The sequence below is a fragment of the Mycetomoellerius zeteki genome, unplaced genomic scaffold, assembly GCF_001594055.1.
Source record: "Mycetomoellerius zeteki isolate Tzet28-1 unplaced genomic scaffold, Tzet1.0 scaffold32, whole genome shotgun sequence".
NCBI lineage: Eukaryota > Metazoa > Arthropoda > Insecta > Hymenoptera > Formicidae > Mycetomoellerius > Mycetomoellerius zeteki.
The window spans coordinates 136616-157391 of record NW_017257305.1 but is presented as its reverse complement, the minus strand read 5'-3'; the positions used below and the strand labels follow the sequence as shown (position 1 = coordinate 157391).

Below are 20776 nucleotides of genomic sequence, written 5' to 3'. Positions count from 1 at the left end.
TTGTCTACACGTCTGTCCCACATAACTCGCATCACAGTTCTTACAAGAAATCTTGTAAACTACATTCGACCTATTATTACGCGGTAAAGGATCTTTCTGTACCCTAATGAATTCTCGCAATTTGTTAATGCTATAAAACGACACCCTCATATGATCGCTTCTTAATCTATTAAACTTCTCAGTAATGCCCCGAACGAAAGGAACCGTAAACCACGAAGGCTGCACTACATCCACGCTATTCTCCCTAACCACATTTTTTCTATTACTAGCCATGATAACGCTCGTCAACCGGTTGCTAATGTTCTCAAATATAAAGTCTAATGGATAATCATTCCCTAACAATACTTCAATTATGAAAACAAAGTTACTAGAGTGAAATTTGGGATTCGAACTAGTTAATAATTGTTATATTCTATGTATGTGAATTTATTAGTTATCTCTGAAGAAGGCTCAAAAATGAGCCGAAACATGTAAGCGCTTTAGTAAAATAAAGAAGTTTCACGCTACGATAGTCGTGTTATTTGCGCAACATCTCCCGCGCTTGACTCCTACTGCCCTTGTTCTTTCATTGTTTTTTGATTTATAAGGAGTCTTAGTTAGGTTGATTTATTATACGTAATTCTATCAGGCACAGCTTTTTAAAGCAAATGTTTCATCAGTAAACATGTATGTTTACGATAAGATTTCGGTACGCTTTCCATTATTTATTCGATGCTTTTCATCGCATGATTATGCTCGCTCGAAATTTCGAAATTTTTCGTAATAATATTTGCATTACTGCTGGAATGTGGTGGGGATACATCGGATACTTGCGTAAGTTCATATAAAACGTCATCGTTCGTCGACTCGTTACTGTTAGAGGCATCTCGTTCAGCGTTGTCTTCTGCATCTTCACTGCGTATGTCTTTCTGCCTTCGCGTTTCTTGGGTAAATCGCAAGTATTGCCATAGTGCCTCTCTGTACATTTTCCATCTTTCGCTTTCGTCGCGCGGCCAGTCAGAATTAAGAATACGACTCCCCATCGAGTCGTGTTAGATGAGTTCCGGGAGTTTGCGTTGTATTATTAGTGTTCGCGGTGTTATCCGAATTTCGCGGTAGTGCGATTTCCTTTGACTCCCCGTCAGCGAATGATGTCGGATTCTGACGTAGTTGATGTTGCATTCTTTCGAGATTTTCCGTCGAAATTAAAACCATTTTTTTAGCTCTCCCATAGCGTTTTATCCTTTATTATTACGATCCTCCGATAATTAACGATAATAAGGTCGACAATATAGGTCCGATAATATAAGGTAAAAATCCGCCTCGCTGCACCAACAGCTTTCTCTTTTACTTTCAATTTCCGCGTTTTGCCACGACACGCCGCAGAATCGATTTGTATTTGCTTAGCCAATTTTTTTCGCAATGTTCAAACGAAACGTTACCTTTGAGTGTATTAAAAACACATTCACAACGAACTAGTTTTTCGTCAGCGTTGTGTAAGAAGGTTGTGCGCTGATTTTTGTTCAAATGATAGAGCGCCGCGAGGTGACAGGCGTTTCTTTTTCCGATCGAATATGTGGCGATTTTCATCGCACTGTGCGATTTCATCGGATGCAACATCACCGACAAAGAAACGAAGAACCTACGCAGTGGTAATTGTGATGCAGGAAACTACCTTCCTCGGATTGCAAAGCGTTGTAAAATGTGTCAACGTGCATTTGAAACATTTAAAATCTCGGTCTGATAACGTCAACAAGTGTGCGCAATATTTAATTAAATAAATTGAACTAAAACTGCCTGTAAATTATGTTAATCGTGAAATCATAAGATTAACGCTAAAATATAATTACGACGAAATTGTATTGTACATAATGTGCGTACATAAATTAACGATTTAATTTTTCTCCATTCATATTTTAACATAATATTTGTGGAATTAACTTCATTGCATTATAATGAAATTTTTCATATAATTCTTACAAACCGACAATTGTAATTTGTGTCCAATTATTCTAAAACTTTTTATTTTATTCACTCCATTCAATTATGTATTTTCCTACGATGAAGAATTTATATAAATACATTCTTTTTTATACCATAAACTTTCATCTATTTTTTACTCGTAACCTCGCTCCCTTTTACAATAGACACTCTTCTTCTAATATTTCAGGTTTAGATGTCATGCACATGTAAAAAAGTATAGAAACAACTTTTTCTTTAGAGTAACGCCAGAATCATCACAAGGGATCACGCCGTGACAGATGAACATGTTTGTTCATGTTTTACCTCCCCTTTCCACCAAGCAAAAGAATCCCCTAGACTCGTAAATTTTCGTAACAGATTCCATCATAAATAATAAAAACACTCACTAAAACGTCAGTACGTCGGAAACATAGGGTCGTGCCAACAAAAAATGACTACCATAAAACTATCTGCTATTCATCTCCGTTGTTCGTACCTTGTCCCCCTCCCCCCAAAAAAATGTTGCGGTCCCAATCTCCATCCACCATTTTTTTGGATTTCACTCACCATTTTGTCGGAGGTCTTCTACCACTCCCTTCTCCAATCACCTCGTGGGAAGGTATGGAGCAAGCCAATCTAATCTTTGACAACTATAGAGCGAATCAATTAAAACACACCATTTAATTACCCTATTACTCCCATCCTTCATCCACCGACCAATCAGAGCCCCCCATTTTTCCAAACGGACCCGTTTAGACCACGCCCCTGGCGCCGGAAATGGCGTAAAGGGGTTTGTTTTGACGTGCCAAACCTTCCCACTTACTACTCATATAACATACTTTGAAAATTTATTATGAAAACACAATATATAGCTATCATATTTATAATAAGTATTTGATTAATTATTGAATCTTTTTAGAATATAAAGTAATTACAACCAATATGTAAAGGGCTACGAGCAAAAAGCTAAATATTGTTTACTAATTTACCGATGTATAATAATGTAATCCAATCCGGGGTGCGTTCCAAAATCAACCTTGGTTACCACAAGCCGTTCCAAAACTATCATGGTCGGTTCATGGTTGATTTGTAGCACCGTTCCAAAACACTTACTTGGTCGACTTTAGAGGTAACTTTTATGACATCGAAAATTAGAGAGGTTGTAAGGGTTACCAAAGTAAAAGGCGCGGGAAAATTGACGACAGCAATGTATCGATGATTATTCAGAAGAACTTCCTCTCCTCCAATTTCGATGAAATTAGGCTCATTCGACGCATTTTTGCACAAAATGAAAGAATCTAGCAGAAAAGTGCGGGACTGTCCTACGAATCGAGATATTAAGCGTTAAATCTGTTACTTTCGATTTACGAGGTGGGGAGGGGAGCAAGAATCTTTCGCATGTATATGTACTTATAGCGATTGCGAAGGTTTCTGCCTTCTCTCCTCCTCCGATCCCGCGTTTCGCGTAGAAAGTTGTAAACTTCTGTGAACGATTTCAATTAATTTCATTAAAATCAGAGGTAAGATAACGATTCTCAATAAATACCGACTAAAATACGTGTACTACATTAAGTCGATGTGACATATTTCCTGACCTTAAAATTAAAAAGTTAAAAAACATCGTCTCTTAGAAGGGACTCACCACAAACCGATCGCTAGCTTCCCACGTGAAAAGTTGAAGAATTGAGCTCTCCACTTGAATCGGTCACTTACGAACGGAATCCCTCTCTACCATCCCACACTATCCAAGACCGTTCCAAAATAACTGCTACCTTAGTTAACTATATCCCCCTCCAAACCTCCAACCAACGACGTTGACCAAGGTTGATTTTGGAACGCACCCCCGAAGGACTGATGTACAACAATATAGTTCAAACCGATGGACATTTAAGAATAGATAAGCAATAGGTTCACATCAAGATATGCGGTGGAAGGATATATATAATTATGTGCAATTTTAATCAACAGAAGTATTCCTGAATAGGGTTTTTGGCGTTCGAGACGTAACCGTTTTTTATTTTACGTTTTAAATGTAACCGTTTCTTGTAATTATATATTCAACATCGAAGATAACCCAAAACGAATGTTGATCGAAACATCTGTTTGAATGTTTAAATAGATTATTAAATTTTAGCAAACTTTAACAAATTTAGTAAAAGGGTGGGTGGGTGTGGGTGTGTGTGTGTGTGTGTGTGTGTGTGTGTGTGTGTGTGTTATAAATTTTAATAAAATATTGAAAATGAGAGATGAAAGAATAACTATAGATATAATAGGAGTACAACATCTGTATAGAATAACTGACAGATTTATAACAAAAACTTCATTGCGCTCAATTCATAACTGTACACTAAAAGTCAAAGAAGTACGCAGAATTGGAAAAATTTTGTAGTACAAAACCAATCATCATAAAACTTAAAAGACACAGTATGAGGTAAAATATGAAGAAATCTAACCAAAATCGAATAGTTACATGAGTAAATCTTGATTGAAAGCGAGAAAATAGGTCATAGTTGGCAATGCCCATTTGTCACTTATACATATGTATTTGCCACTCATACACTTTAGCAATAGAATAACCAAAGTTATATGACGCACTAAATTACCATTAGCAATTGGCAGGTTGAATGTGTGCGAGTGCGATAATTTTCGGTTACCACTATCGATTCATCACTAGGGTCCGGATGTTTAGATTGAATCGACTTCTAGCCTTGGACGAGTACGCACGCGTTTTCGGTTATTCGGTCATTCGTTTATGTTCTCAAGTAGTTAGTTAGTTGATTCGCGAGTTCGTTTTTATTGACGAGGTCCTTTAGTGACTTCGCCGCGACCTTTAGTTTACCGGTTAGCCTCTCACGAACCACAAATTCATGTTTTTCTTTTCGGCAACATGCCCTCCGGCTCGAGCTGGCGGGTGCCCTGAAGCGGGCGATGTCCCCTCCCCTCAGACATTACTATCGCTCAACCTCAATCTTCTCCTCCCGCTTCACTTCCTCCTCCTATTTCTGTGCCCTTAATTCAGTTTGATGCATTTGTCGGTTCGCAAACGAGCCAGGCGGCTCTTGAGTCGTCATCTTTGCTTCACAGCGAGAGCCTCTCGCCACATTTCACCGACGACACTAACGCTTCAGCCGCCATTGCTTCCACAATTTGTCCAGCAAGCATCTAGGCTTCCACGTCCCCGTTCCTATGGATGTAACAACAGATGACAAAGAACCTCAAAGCACTTTACACAAGAGGAATCGTACATCAACTCATAATTTGCCTTCTAAAATTCAAAAGATATCGCAATCAGGTAGGAACTCAATTGCATCATCTATCAATAACCCGTTATCGGGTACACCGCCGCACGCCGAAAATAGATATTTGACTACCGACAAGGGCCCATTTGCGGTTCATGTTTTCATAATTAACAAGGATAAGCCCTCGTCAACCATACATGAGGTAATGATTAAAAGATTAGTGGCTCAAACCATCAAAACAGATATAGTTTGTATGCGCAAATTTGGTCGCGGCAAAGTGCTCATTGAAATGAAAACAGCTAATTCTGCTGGTATCTAACCCTACTTTCGTTACGCATAACCTTCGTGTCTATATCCCTACATACCGAGTCCTCAGAACAGGCGTTATTAAGAACGTGCCTTTAGAACTTAGCGAAGAGGAACTCAAATGGGCTATCAAGGCGTCATATAAAATCATTTGCGTTCAAAGTCTTAATCGGGCAATTAATAGGAACAATAAGACTGAGTATGTTCCCTCGCAATTACTCTGTATTAAATTCGCAGGTCAACAACTTCCGGAATGGGTAACATTATTCTACGACGGGCATCCAGTTTCACCTTATGTACCCAAAGTGAGAATTTGTTATTCCTGCTATCGAGTGGGACACACTCAAAGGATTTGCAATAGCAACCCAAGATGTATGACCAGTGTAACTCTCCGCATGATGGAGAAAATTCGTGTCCTCTTAAAGATTATCCATTGCGCTGCATTAACTGCACAGGCAATCACCATTCCACGGATCAATCCTGCCCGGAGATCATTAAGCAAAAAACGATTCTTAACACAGCGGTGGTCGAGAATATTTCGCTTATCGAAGCTCGCAAGAAAGTGTTATCTCACAGCTCTCTTCCTCGCGGATTTCCCCTCGATCCTAGAGTAAATGTCACCAGCTTTCCTTTTTTCAATAATCCCAGACACCTCAGCAGTGTTAATTTTACGCCATCCCTTTCTAATCGTTTCTCCCCTCTGAATTCCCTTTCAGATACGGATGATCATCATTACCCCTCCATTTCTTATGCCAGCGCAGCGCGTGGTGTCACACGTCCTCCTGCCCCCGCCTCTAATGTCTCTCCTTCGAATCACACTGCCAACAACAGACCCATCCACAAGAGGGTAAGAAAACTTCATCATCATCCCCCCTCTCCCCCTTCCTCTCACAACCCACAGACTCACTTACTACTACAACAACCCTCTCAACAATCATTCCTAGCTAACGATTTACTGATAGCCCCTAATGGCAGAACGAAGCCTACCCCTGGTAATGGGGCGGTTTTCGTGTTTGGTCAAGACAACCCTAGTTTCTCCTTCATCCCCTCTCCCTTCCTTCTTCCTACCCCCCTTAATAAATGCAAGCGACTCTCCTTCCACATCCCCCTCACTCGCACTAACCCACCCTCCTATCCCTTCCTCCACCTCCTCAAACCCAATAATCCTCCCCTTCCTCTCCCCCACTCTTTTCTCCCCCCCGCCTTTATACGCCGATCTCGAAGCTCTTTTCTCCATTCTTCAAGATATTTTCAAAGCCTTTCCACAGACGATTTGCCACATCTGCTTAACTCATGCATTAACATCTATCATAAATATGGTCCTATTCTCAGAAACCTCTTTTGCTCCGACACATTTAATATTAATTCCTTCACTAATTCCTCCAGCTCTAATTCATCCCCCCCCTCAACATCTGGGCTATCCCAATTTGCAGTCCTTTCGTCCCTAAATCATATAAACGCGCCAACATTCATAAATCAAATCTTAAAGCTCTCTTCATCCTGTCATGGAACTGTCAAGATTTACGCAGTAAGATTCCACAAATTCAAAATATTAGTCAATCCTATGACATCATATGTCTTCAAGAAACTCTTTTACTCAAAGATAAATCATTCTATCTTAAACGCCATCGCGTAATCAGAAGCGATATCCTCAGCTCTGATGACAGAAGTATCTGCATCATTATTGGAGACCATATACGCTTTACGATCGCCGATCTTCGGTGTTTTCACCACCGTTGGAAATAGTTCACACTTTGGAAATAGTTGGAATTATCATTGAAGTTGACAAACACCCTTGTATTGTTATCAACTTATACAGGCATTCAGGAACTAAAACACCCGAAGCTATTTTCTCTGCACTGCTGGAAATTTCAAATACATACCCCCAAGTTATACTTGTGGGTGACTTCAACGCCCATCATTTATCTTGGGGCTGTGGATCCTCGGATTTCAGGGAACTCTCTACTCAAATCCGTAACTCTTCACAACTTCTCCATCATAAGTGATCAGAGATATACGCTATTGCGGCCTCCTGGTTTTATCTGTTGTCAACCTAGCTGTGGTTTCACCTGAGCTAGTCCTCTTGTGTCAAGCGGTTTCCATCAAAAATACTTGGGGCAGCGATCACTTGCCCATTGAAGTAAAGATTGGCTGCACTTACACTTTTGAGAGCAAATTTCTATATAAAATTCATCTAAATAAAAATCAAACAGCAATCCTCGATTGTCACCTGAATGCCATGCCTCTGCAGCCTGTTCCGTCAGCCAATATGTTGGGTGCCGAACTATACTCCTCTTGGTTCAACGCGATTAGGGATGAGGTTTTTCTTCTCCCCTCCGTGGCAGGCGGTCTCAGATTCTCAGCGGTTCGCGCCTGGAGATCCCCCCCCTGGTGGAACAATGAGTCAGCTTATGCGGTGGAACTCAGGCACGAGGCTATGGTCGTATTCAGGCGTTCTCCTAGTTTCGATTCATATATCAAATACAAAAGAACTGCAGCTCACTGCACTAAGATTCTGAGAACGGAAAACAGGAAAGGTTGGAAAAAGCTTTGTGCAGAATTTAATAGGAATACGCATACTTCTAAATTATGGGGATTAATTAAAACATTCAAGAAGAGAAATCTTGACAGCTCCGCTAGAACAGCCAATCACCATCCAGATCAATTCAGAGACACTCTTAACAAACTATGTCCACCCTTTTATAAGAAAATGGGACCATCCTCATTAGAATCCATGCAGGAGGAGGACAATGCTTTCGATACCTACAGCTCGCTCGATGCTCCATTAAGTTTGAAGAAGTTCAACGCTGCTCTCCTGAGCCTTAAGACTCGGGCTCCCGGCCTAGACCAATTTGATCCCCGCTTCATTATAAGTCTTCCGATGATACACCGAGAATACTTGTTTAATCTGCTTAATATTTAAAGATGGATCCTTCCCTAAGGAATGGTCCGTATCGCTTATAATTTTTATACCTAAGGCGGATGGTAGAGGGCTTCGCCCAATTTCACTCATCTCTTGTTTGCTGAAAATCCTGGAGAAAATCATAAACTTTCGCCTTAAATGGTTCATTGAATCCAAACAACTCCTACCCAACTTTCAACTAGGCTTCAGACCCGACTTTTCTTGTGCTGATAACCTGCTTACATTAACCAATCACATTTACCAGGGCTTCACAAATGACGAAATTACGATTTCCGCCTTCTTGAACATTGCTGGGGCGTAGGATATCGTCATTCCGTCTATCCTCCTCCAAGACTTAAAATCCATCGGTATTCCTGCACGAGTAAGAAGATTTATTGGTAACCTAATATTTGAGCGTAACGTTTATGTTGTCGAAGACGGCAAACTTAGGGGTCCCTTTTAGACCTTCAAAGGCACCCCTCAAGGCTCTACGTTAAGCCCGATTTTATTCAACATTTATATGAGTAGGATTCGACAATGCATCAAAATCAAAACGTCAAGATCTTACAATACGCGGACGATATCGTCGTGTTCTCTACCAACAGAGATCCCAACAAAGCGAGACTTGCGATGCAAGCAACTCTTAACAGACTTTTCACGTTTCTGAGACACAGAGGCATAGATCTATCTCTAGATAAATCCAAATGTATGGTCTTCAGTAAAAAGAAAAAATCACCTTCCATTCTTAGACCTCTTCATCAATCATCAAAACCTGCAAACTGTTACCTCTCTTAGGTTCCTGGGAATCATCCTGGACTCACGTCTCAAAGGCAATGAACATATTGAACATCTTATTCAGAAGGGAAGAAAAATTCTTAGTGCTATTTCCTGTTTGACTGGTTGTTGGTGGGGTGCTCACTCACAACAACTCCTCATAATATACCGCTTAACGTTTCGAAGCTCAATTGAATATGGATACCAAATCTTCCAAATTAAGAACAACCAAGGAAAATTCCTTCAATTCCAAAAACTCCAATTTAGAGCCTTACGGACTGCGGGCGGTTACAGAGTGTCTACGGCAATTAACATCCTACTCGCTGAATCCAAAAAGCCGCCCCTAAACATATGTTTCGCCTATATCACTTCTAAATTCCTTTACAAAAATTTGGCAATCACTGAGAATCCTGTTTTAAATAGCTTTGCTGATATGGAGAGAGCTCTTTGTAATTCAATCCAGCGCTCCAAAGCGCTACAAACTATTCTGTTTACGAGAATACATCACTCATAAACATGTAGCGGGCTCTATCTTCTCGTCGGCTACTCCTCCATCATTCTCGCATAATTATCAATCTTCTATTTTCTCTCAATCATTCATCGATTCAATGTCCCTGATTGACCAATCGTATTCCTCAACTGTCTTTCAAGCTGAATTTAACAATAGGACTTCGGAATTCACCCATCCTTACTCTCCTCCTACACAGACGGATCCAAATTGGATCGGACCTCTGCTGCTGGCGTGAGCATCTATTCCCCTGATTTCGACCTTAGAATCCAACACAGAATGCCCCCTGAAACTTCCGTCTTTTCGGCTGAAGCCTAGGCCATCTTACAAGCCATCACAACCGCTTGCAAAAACAATTGTTCCAACATCGTTATATTCTCCGATTCGAAAAGCGTCCTAGAAGTCATCAGCCACACCAATGTAAACCACAAGAATTATCTCATCAGTTACATCAAACATAACCTCTGGCTTGCTCAGCAGTCGGAGACTGTAGTCATCCTGTTTTGGGTTCCTTCTCACAAAGGGATCCCAAGCAATGAAATAGCAGATCAGCTCGCCCGGAATGCATGTAATTCAGACTTCCGACCTGTATATCAAATTCCATATCCTGATCTTCAATTAGAATCCAAGCTGAGAAGCGAACAACGTTTCGCCGCCTTTTTAGTGGAACAAGCTTTTGTAAAAGGATAGCTCTTCGCAGATCACTACCAAAACTTCTCACCCAAGACCTGGTATCACTACAATAAATCACTTAAAAGAGAAGAAATTGTACTTGTCAACCGTATTAGATCTAATCACTACAATCTCCGATACAGCCTTCACAGGAAAAATATAATCGACTCCCTGTACTGCGCTTGCGGAGATCCACGTCAGGTCCACATCACCACTTCATAATTCACTGCCGACTGACTCGTCATAAAGCTGATAAACTGATTAACTATCTCCGCATCAAGTTTCCTAACTCTCCAAACAATTTATTTCCTTGCCTCGTGGAACCTCTGCCAAACTGTGCCGCCTTTTGCTATCCTTTTTCCGCTCTTTAGATATTTAAATTTGATTCGCCGCTCTCCCCCTGGCGTCCATCCAATTGGAAGGTGTGTGCGGAGCATTCTACGCGTCGCTACATTGGATACTGGCCGTATCGTGGGCGTCCACCTGCGGGAGCCATCAGTTCACAAGAAGAAGAAGAAAGATCCGGATGTTCGGATACGATCACAGGATACCCGCAAGTGAGTCGGGTGCTTGCTGAAGTGAGATAGCAACATTTCGGCTGCCACACGGCCTATTCATTATAAACAAAGCGCGCAACAGTTCTCCATTAACGTGCGTTCCGTGATCGAATGTCCGAGCACTAATGATGAACTAATGATGGCAACTAAATACAGAGTGTTTTATAAATGTATGTCAATATTTTAAGAAGTAGATCTACATACTGAAATAAGTAAAAAACATCATATGAACATATGCCCAACATACTTTAGTTTTCAAGTTATGGATAATTAAATAAAATATTCGAAGTATTCGCCTTGTGCATCAACATACACTATTGCATGCCTTTAAATTCCGCATTCACCTCCCCTCTGCAAACAGTACAATTATGGAAGTCGAGTGCCCCTTTGCAGGGGGTGAGGAGGGTGAGAGTCGAAGGTGAGAGTAGGGCGCCCCTTTGCAGGGGTGAGGAGGGTGAGAGTCGAAAGTGAGAGTAGGGCGCCCTTTTGCAGGATTGAGGGGGGGGGGATGAGAGTCGAAGAGTCGGGCGCCCCTTTGCAAGGTTGAGGGGGGGGGGGGAGAATCGAAGGTGAGAGTCGAAAGTGAGAGTCGGGCGCTCTTTGCAGGGGATGAGGGGATTGTGAGAGTCGAAGGTTAGAATTATCTGATTTTTCATGTAAAGCGGTGAAATAATTACTAACTTTAACTGTAAATAACTTTTTAACGAATGACGAGCGACGGCTAAAACTTGTTGGAGGTCACTCAGGGTCATGACCTTGACAACATATATCAAGGTCAAGGTCATTGAGGCTGACTCCCCTCATCGGCATAATTACCCTATTACATTTAAAGAACTAAAACTTTCCAGAAAACTTCTTCAAATATTCAACTACAATGTAGCATTAATGAAAATTTTTAATCCGAAAATTCGTAACACAACTTTAACGTTTAAAAAAAATTCACTAAACTCGACAAAATATTATTAAAAATCCGCCATTTTGTTATAAAGTGCTTCGAAAATTTCGGAATAGCTCTACAAGTCACAGAATATGTTAAAGATTATGGTATAAAAATTTGAATAATAAATATTAATATCCGGCTGAGAGAGATTTCGCGAGTTGAAGTGCTGCCGTTCTCCCAACGCCACTTTTTGCGGTTGTACTAACAGAAACATTTGTTCCCGTGTAATTTATTGAATTTTTGTTTACGTGCCAAATACAAAGGAAAATAAACAAATATATTTTTAACACATAATAAACGATATTTGTGCAACTAAATTAAACATGAGAACTATCCCAACAGGATTTAATTTCCTCTCTCAAAACAAATTGATGTTTACGGCTCAACAATTTTTTACACATTCTTATGAAATTATTGAAATTATTCAGAATTTCAGGGGGGGGGAGGGGCTGCAGACCCCACAGCCCCCTTCCCTTGGCTACGCCACTGATTGTTTGTAAATATTAGATAACGTCGAAACGTGCTAAATTGTATAGTAACATGTGTTGACGCACGAGACGAGTACTTCGAATATTTTCTTTAATCATTCATAACTTGAAAACTAAAGTATATAGGACACATAGGCGACTTACGAAAAATATTGGGGGGGAACATAACAGTATCCACTTTTATTGCGGTGCTACTGATAGAAATAAATCGCTGAAATAACTAAAATCTATCAAGTTAATGGAGATTTTAACGATTTATTTCCATCAAGAGCATCGCAAAAAAGTGGAAAATATTGTGTACTTGACATCCATTTCTTCAGAGGACTCTAGTGCATAAGGTATTTGGCAGTTACAGGAAAAAGACCCTCGTGTCCTCTCTCAGGTTTCTTTCTGGTACACTAGGGGTTCCTTCCAGGGGCATGTTCAGATTCCCACTTGGGTGCTCCCCGGGTGTCATGTCATCCTTGTTATTTAATAAATGTTAAACAAGAATGACATGACACCCGAGGAGCACTCTGGGAATCAGAACATGCCTCAACAAGCGACTCAGTACAACACAATAATCATCTCATCCTTGTTTGACATTGGCGGACAACAAGAACATAATGATACACTGTGTCACACCGTGTCATCACACCATTTGTTGTTGGAAGGCACCCTAGGACAGCAGACGACGTGCCAGCGTTACCACTAATTCGTCGTATCAATGTTACTGTATAGCGTATGTCACATGGCCGATGCTTTCTCGCAGTTTTGATCGCAGAAATTATTTGCAATTGTTAAAAAATTTTTTTAATTCATAATTTAAGTGGAGTATTTTTAACTTTTATTCACTCCAAAGGAGAGATATCTCAATCCCTTTTTTGGAGTGTAATACCAGAGTAGATGGAACCTCCGAAAGAGTAAATTTCGCTTTAAAAAGAGTAAAAATCTGCCACTCTTGAATAAAAGTGACCGTATTTTCACTTTTTTCAAGACTGGCTCAATTTTCAGTCTCTTCGAATGAGATTTCACTCCACGAGATTTAGAGAGTATACAATCTCACTTTGACAATAGAATAACATTACATTCTCAATGTTATTCTATTGCCAAAGTGAGATTGTATAAGTGGCAAATGGACACTGCCGCCACGAATCCATTCACCAAACATATTTTCTGATTTTTTAACAGAATCATTTAGTCATTCGATTTTGATTAGATTTCTTCATAGTTTACCTCGCATTACATCTGTGTCAAGTTTCATGACGATTGATTTTGTGTACCCCCAAACTTTCCTAATTTTTTATACGAAAAATGAAAATAAGAAAAACAACCTTAAAAGGTCTTGATTTTAACAAATTTTATCGAGGTCATAATCCTGAATAACATTTAAAAAGTTTTAACTATTAGTTAGATACTACAGATAATGCGTTCCGGTACTTTTTATATACCCTGTATAATATCAAAAAATAATAATAGTTTACAGATTCTTGATAACTCTAACAAGAAAACTAAACGGGCAGATGGGAGTCAAATACGGTTAATGAAGTGCAATTAACAACATATATATGTAAAAAGTTACAATTATCCAGACGTTTCGGCTCTTTTCCAGACCATCCTCAATGAGTGTTATCAATGATGAAATATAAGATATTCGAAACTTCAACTTGGAAAAGGTAGAACACATCATTGGCAGATGCATAAAGAATAAAAAATTGTTTACAATTCTTTACTCTGGTTGGATATTTTCAATCTTCTTATTTTATATTCAAGTGCACGACATTTATTTGCCAATGATATGTTCTACATTTCCAAGTTGGACTTTAGAATATCTTATAATTTATTAACATTCACTGAGGATGGTCCGGAAAGGAGTCAAAACGTACGAATAAATGTAATCTTTTTAACACATAGATATTGTTATTTATACTTCACTAACCGTGCATGATTTACACTTGCTCGCTTAGTTTTCTTGCTATCAGAAAAATACTCAGATTGTGACATAATAGACACACACGTACAATACAGAACTATATTTGGATAAAATACAAATCCCAATACATAATTGCGAAACTGTGTTATATTTACCTGTGAACCAACAGACCAATCAAGAAAGGTGCAGGCGGTAAAATAATCTTTTGTAAGCATTGCAATGTCTGACGAATAAAAAGAAATCCCGCATGCTCGCGTGAACCTAATAATAGGTTAGTATTTTGATATACTGAGAAGCCGAGTTCCGTCACTGTATTACCTAGAAAAGCAAACTCGAAATAATTAGTTGCAATGCAAGTAAATATTGCTATTATAAAGATATCGACTATACGAGGATCGTCTGAAAAGTTTTGAGCCTCATCATGAAGATAGCGTTACTCGTCAAAGCCATTCTGATATTATAATCGTGATACTTACGAAAGATATCTGTGACAATTGTGGCCACTTTGGACGTTCAGTTCTTGTTTGACAATCATTTGTGTCGCCATTTTATAAAAATGGAAAAAATTGAATATCATGCTATAATTAAATTCTTGCATTTGAAAGGCAATACGTCTATGCAAATTAAAGCCGAGTTGGACGCTGTTTACGGGGACTCTGCCCCATCATTTGTCACCGTGAAATGATGGGTAGTTGAATTTAAACGTGGTCGTACCAGCTTAGCTGATGATGAGCGTTCGGGACGGCCAACAACTGCGACCACCACCGATAACATCGAAGAAATTCATCAAATGATAATGGACAACCGTCGAATTAAGGTTAGGGAGATAGCAGAGGCTGTTGGCATATCAAAAGAACGTGTTTGTCATATATTGACTGAAGAATTAGACATGCGTAAGTTAACCACGCGTTGGGTGTCGCGCTTGCTCACTCTGGATCAAAAACGCATTCGAATAAACATTTCTAAGGCCCTGTTGGAGCGGTTTAAGCGAAACGAATCGGATTTTTTGCGTCGATTAATAACGGTTGATGAAACTTGGGTCCACCACTTCACTCCTGAAACGAAAGAACAATCAAAACAGTGGACTGCGAAGGGTGAACCTGTTCCGAAGAAAGCGAAGACGGTTTTATCGGCGGGAAAGGTGATGGTGAAAAAGAAGAAAGTGCTGTTGCATCAAGATAACGCACCGTCTCACACTTCGACGGTCGCTATGGCAAAAATTCACGAATTGCGGTTCGAATTAATTGACCATCCACCATATTCACCAGATCTGGCCCCCAGCGACTCTTTTCTGTTTCCTAGGCTCAAAGTTTGGCTCGGAGGACAGAAATTTTCATCGAACGAGGAGGTCATCGCATCCGTAGACGCCTATTTTGCAAAGCAAGACGCTCAGTATTATTTGAATGGATTAAAAGGGTGGGAGCATCGCTAGAAAAAATGTATCGACTTAAAAGGAGACTATGTGGAAAAATAAAATTGAATTTGACCGAAAAATTACTTATTTCTATGTTAGGCTCAAAACTTTTCAGACGACCCTCGTAGATAAATTCGAGGAAACACTATTAGCGCTATTTATGTCATTTTATGCCTGTTTTATGCCTGATAAACGATAAAGATAGAATGACTTAAATAGCGCTAATAGCGTCTCCTCGAACGTACCTTATATATGTCAAATGACATATGTACATATACGAGATATTACCTTTAATAGCTTCAAGATATAATTGATTAATGTATGTGAGAAGGTCCTTTGGAATTCGTGTTTCATCTGGCAAAACTTCAACTAGTAAAATAATTTCATCCTGACCAATACAAGCAAGACCTCTCGATGTCACATTCCAGCAGATCTTGTTTACGCAGCAATTTACTACAGATCATATGAATAAGATTCTTACATACATATACCGGCAACATAATTTCTTTATACTTACAACTGGTTATTTTCACATATGCATAAAGATTACGATTAATTGCGAACATTACTGACGGTTCGCATTCGTTTTTCAGTGTTTTATAAAGCACACTTTCGTCCATAGGTGGATGGTATGTAATTTCTGTTTATAATAAAGAAAAAGAAAATAAAGTGATATAAGTGACATAAGTTACTATAATTGCAAATATTTTTATATAATATGACATCCTTACGGCCTTTGTGTATCGTGACAGTCGGAGGCAATAAATTAGGATCATGTGGTATATAACTATTGGTCGTACTGTCTAAAGGTGGATGATTTTGCCTCCTCGTTGCAGTGTCAGTTAACACAGACCCCGATGCAAAAATCCGTTTATTTCCCTGCTTATGGTACGGTGGTTTTGGGTCCCAACACGTGTCTAACTCTGTCAGGTCACAGCCAGGCCTTATTCCTGTTTTAGTTATAGGTGCATAAAAATAAAACAAACAGGAGAGGCTGAGGAAGGGGAAGTTGATAACGTACTGGCATGTTTCAGGCAGGAAAAATAAACAACTAACAATTTCGTATTGAATGTATTGAATTGATAATTTGATGTAGGATATATTGGATAAAGGAATAACAAAAATAAGACACAAAAAATATAATGTAAAAAAATATGTATATAATTTAGAAAAAAACTGTACCTTTAAGAAGTAAATAGTAACCGATATATCTGTACAACTGAGGAAGAAATTTGACATTTTCGATTAGTGTATAGAACGTTATGACAGAAATGACAGAATAGCAAACTTATTTATTCTGTAGAATAATTGCATATAACAAATTATATACATTATACTCGACATATAAATTGAAACATACAAACTAATAATGGTATTATGCTCATGAATTTACAATACAACAATTGTAATCAATACGAAATATATAAAAATCTGTACATTATATTATACAATCTAATGTATATATACATATACACGAAAGTATTCGAACGCTTACATTTTTAACATTCAACGAAATGAAATATTAAATTGAATATTAAATTTAAGCCTTTTAAACAATATGATATGTAAAAGAAACACCAAAATTTTACCTTTTTTTCAAAAAAGTAAAAGAAAGGCGCCAAGTGTACGCGCTTGTATGTGTGCTCCTTGAAGAAAAAAATGACTTTTCCAAACCTATTCTAAACTTATTTTCCAAACAATTAAAGTAATAATTTTTTTCAAAAATGTGTGAAATCTTATTCCAAACTATTAAAGTACAATAATAATTTTTTTCAAAAATGTGTGAAATCTTTAAATTGAGCCAATTATAATACGAAAATACATTTCATTGAAACACTAATGTTGTATAACTATTTTTGAAGTATAAAATTCAAGTGGTCCTTAATAAATAAAAAAATTTTTATGTAAAAAAATCTTGGCGCCACTAATAAACTTGACTTGGTCTAGCGGCGCCAAGTTTTTTTACATAAAAAATTTTTTTATTTATTAAGGACCACTTGAATTTTATACTTCAAAAATAGTTATACAACATTAGTGTTTCAATGAAATGTATTTTCTTATTATAATTGGCTCAATTTAAAGATTTCACACATTTTTGAAAAACATTATTACTTTAATAGTTTGGAAAATAGGTTTGGAATAGGTTTGGAAAAGTCATTTTTTTCTTCAAGGAGCACACATACAAGCGCGTACACTCGGCGTATATTTTCTTTTATCTTTTTTATAAAAAAAAAAGGTAAAATTTTTGTGTGATATCACGCATTTTGTACTGTCAACCGTATTGCAGCACTAACAATAAGTTTTTTTTACTGTACCAGTCATAATAAGCGCGCGCTCCGCGCGCGCTACTGAGCTTTTAGTATTATATGTATAGTAAATATGTATATAATATTTATTAATCGATTACATTTAACCTTCAATATACAACCGTCAAACACGCGATCTCTGCGATAACAACCGCTCATGAAGTAAACCAAATCGACACGACATCCGCTCACGAAGTTACGCATGCGATACAATCGAGCTCTAGACAACCAATCCGCATCGCGGAAAAGGGGCAACAATGAATTCAACTATCGATTTAACATCCCAATTTTATTATAGGAGACAATTTTATTATAGGAAACATTTTTTACTTGAAATAAATTTTTTCAGTTATACTTTTACTTTATTGATTCCTTATAATTTATTGAGTTGGAATGGAAAAATATATATCATTTGGGTTGAAATAGGAAGACCTTTAAATGAGAACAAGAAGATGTGTATCACTTAGATTTTATTTTTAAGAAATAAAGGTTTGTTTTTGTGATAGATTTAGAATATTAGTTTTTTTACACTCTGATTTTATTTTTTAAAAGAAGTAGTACGACAATAATGTTTGAAGAAAATGTGTATTATTATGTTTGTAGTTGACTCAATTTAGAGATTTCATATATCTTTTTTTTAAATTATATATTTGAATTGAATAAAATAATGAAATTTTCTTGTATCATTTTTTAAATAAAAATATAACAAGAACTATAGAAATCAATGCCTTAAACGGTCTAGCTGGATCTTAAAATAGTGCTCGCAAAAATTTGCACATTTCAAGCCGATTCCTGCAGGCGCCGCCTACTGTCCCCCCACTACCGCTCGAGGTTCGGCGGCTTAGTTGCCGATCGTGTACGCAATGTTGTGACTCAGGAGCGTGTCCCTATATCAGAAATATACTAGGAGCACCTTCCGCCAAATCATTATTGAAATAAGTTTTATATTAAATAATTTATTTCTATTAACATAAAATTTTCTATTGTTAATTTATTCATTGTACCTTAATGATATACTTATATCTTAACGTAGTTTTCTAATACATTACATTGTTATTATTTCTAATACATTACATTGTTACCATTTCTAATACATTATATTATAAATTATTAAAATGGCTCAATCAGAATAAATCAATAATTAAAAAAAGGGCTACGAGCCAGATACAATATAAAGAATGTTTAATATTAATAGACAGATACAATATAAAGAATGTTGTTGGAAGTCAATGGCAGATTGGTGCGTTATAATTTTATAATATGTTTTTGTGAAAACGCAATTTTCTTTATGTCTTTATGAACACCTTTTTGAACGCTCTCAACCTTCCTTCTTATATACATGTTCCGATGTTTCCTTCTTATATACATATTCCGATGTTTTTGCCACAATAAATATTATATTCACTCAATATTGGTGACTTGTGTTCTAAATATCCCAAAAGACAACAAATGTTTAATATTAATATACTACAGATGTTTCGACCTCGATCGGGTCATTTTCAACGTAAATAATTTGTCCAAGTATTCGGTTAAATTACAAAAATATATTGGTTATTATCGCATTACCTATCGCTCGATGTGTGCAGTCCATATATAAAAACATTGTTTGACTGATGTGAAAAAGTGAACTCATCTTATTATTTCAAAATCTACAATCTTGATTTGTGTGTGTGTGTCGTAATGATGTGAGTCAGACGTTAAGAGAACACGCAAAATTAACTAACATGGAAAGGGACGCAACTGTCCCCCTCCGATCTTAATAACCTTTCAGTATGTTTTTTTCCAGAGAAAAATAAGCGACAGGTATTTTTTTATACGTGACCATACGCACTTTTAAGGGGTGCAAAACCCTTTAGAAGAAAATTTGTTTTTCTCTTTCGAAGCGGATATCGTCGAAACTGTAAGAGATAGAAAAAAATGTTTGAAATAAAGGTTGCATGGTTTCAAGAGTACTTTATAATACAAAAGAAAAACTTTTTTTTATTTTTTTTATTTGTTTATCCCCACCATTTGACTTTTTTTTCTTAAATTTTGATTTTTTTATAATAAAAAGAAAGATTATTTTAAGACGAATTCAACCATGTGTGATAAAGTTTATTTTCCAAAGTACCATTTTTGAGAAATAATTAAGAACGCCTCTATATGCACGCCATTCGTATTCCTTCACGCAGCACGTTCGTCATGTTGCGTATTTTCGCATAAATAGGAAACAAAGATGTAATCATAAAAATATTTGGAACTCTGCGGATGTCTAGTCATAGAAATTTTTATCACGCACAACTAGACAGCATGTTACTTACGTAACATCTGGATGATAACATAGTGTCAAGATCGAAAGTCGTGTATTATATAACAAAAAAAAGGTAAAAAAAGCGTTAAGCGTGCATGCTTCTCGTATGGAAACCACCATTTGGGCCGGTTTCACCAACGTCAATTACTTAATCGGCCGTGGAACTGATGACTAATTGCGTTTGCTGTTTGATGAAATTCTTTGTATATGATACATTCCAACCCAAGTTATAATGGCTTTATTCCCCTTCAAAAATTATTACATGAAAATCATTATATCACAAAATTTACTAAATCTAATGATATATGTATCATCTGTATAAAAGATTTGATATCAACAATTGTGGCGCCAAGTTAAATTCTGTTAATTTAATATCACAAAATTTACTAAATCTAATGATATATATGTTCCATCTGTATAAAAGATTTGATATCAACAACTGTGGCGCCAAGTTCAATTCTACTACAAAATAAAAAGTAAAACCTAAATGATACTATCTTTATTATTTACTTAATCCAAATGGTACT

At 37.4% G+C, this 20776-nt stretch overlaps 1 protein-coding gene across 1 annotated transcript in view; it reads right to left on the bottom strand.

Annotated features, from left to right (window-relative positions):
* The window catches only part of LOC108724990 (zinc finger FYVE domain-containing protein 9), a 152750-nt gene that overhangs the window by 34729 nt on the left and 97245 nt on the right, over window positions 1–20776 (bottom strand). Inside the window, exons 4-7 of the mRNA XM_018451735.1 lie at window positions 16385–16603; window positions 16171–16293; window positions 15942–16106; window positions 14395–14557 (exon numbers count right to left, since the gene is read on the bottom strand). Coding sequence (XP_018307237.1) covers window positions 14395–14557; window positions 15942–16106; window positions 16171–16293; window positions 16385–16603 — 670 coding nt within the window. The remainder of the gene's footprint in view (window positions 1–14394; window positions 14558–15941; window positions 16107–16170; window positions 16294–16384; window positions 16604–20776) is intronic.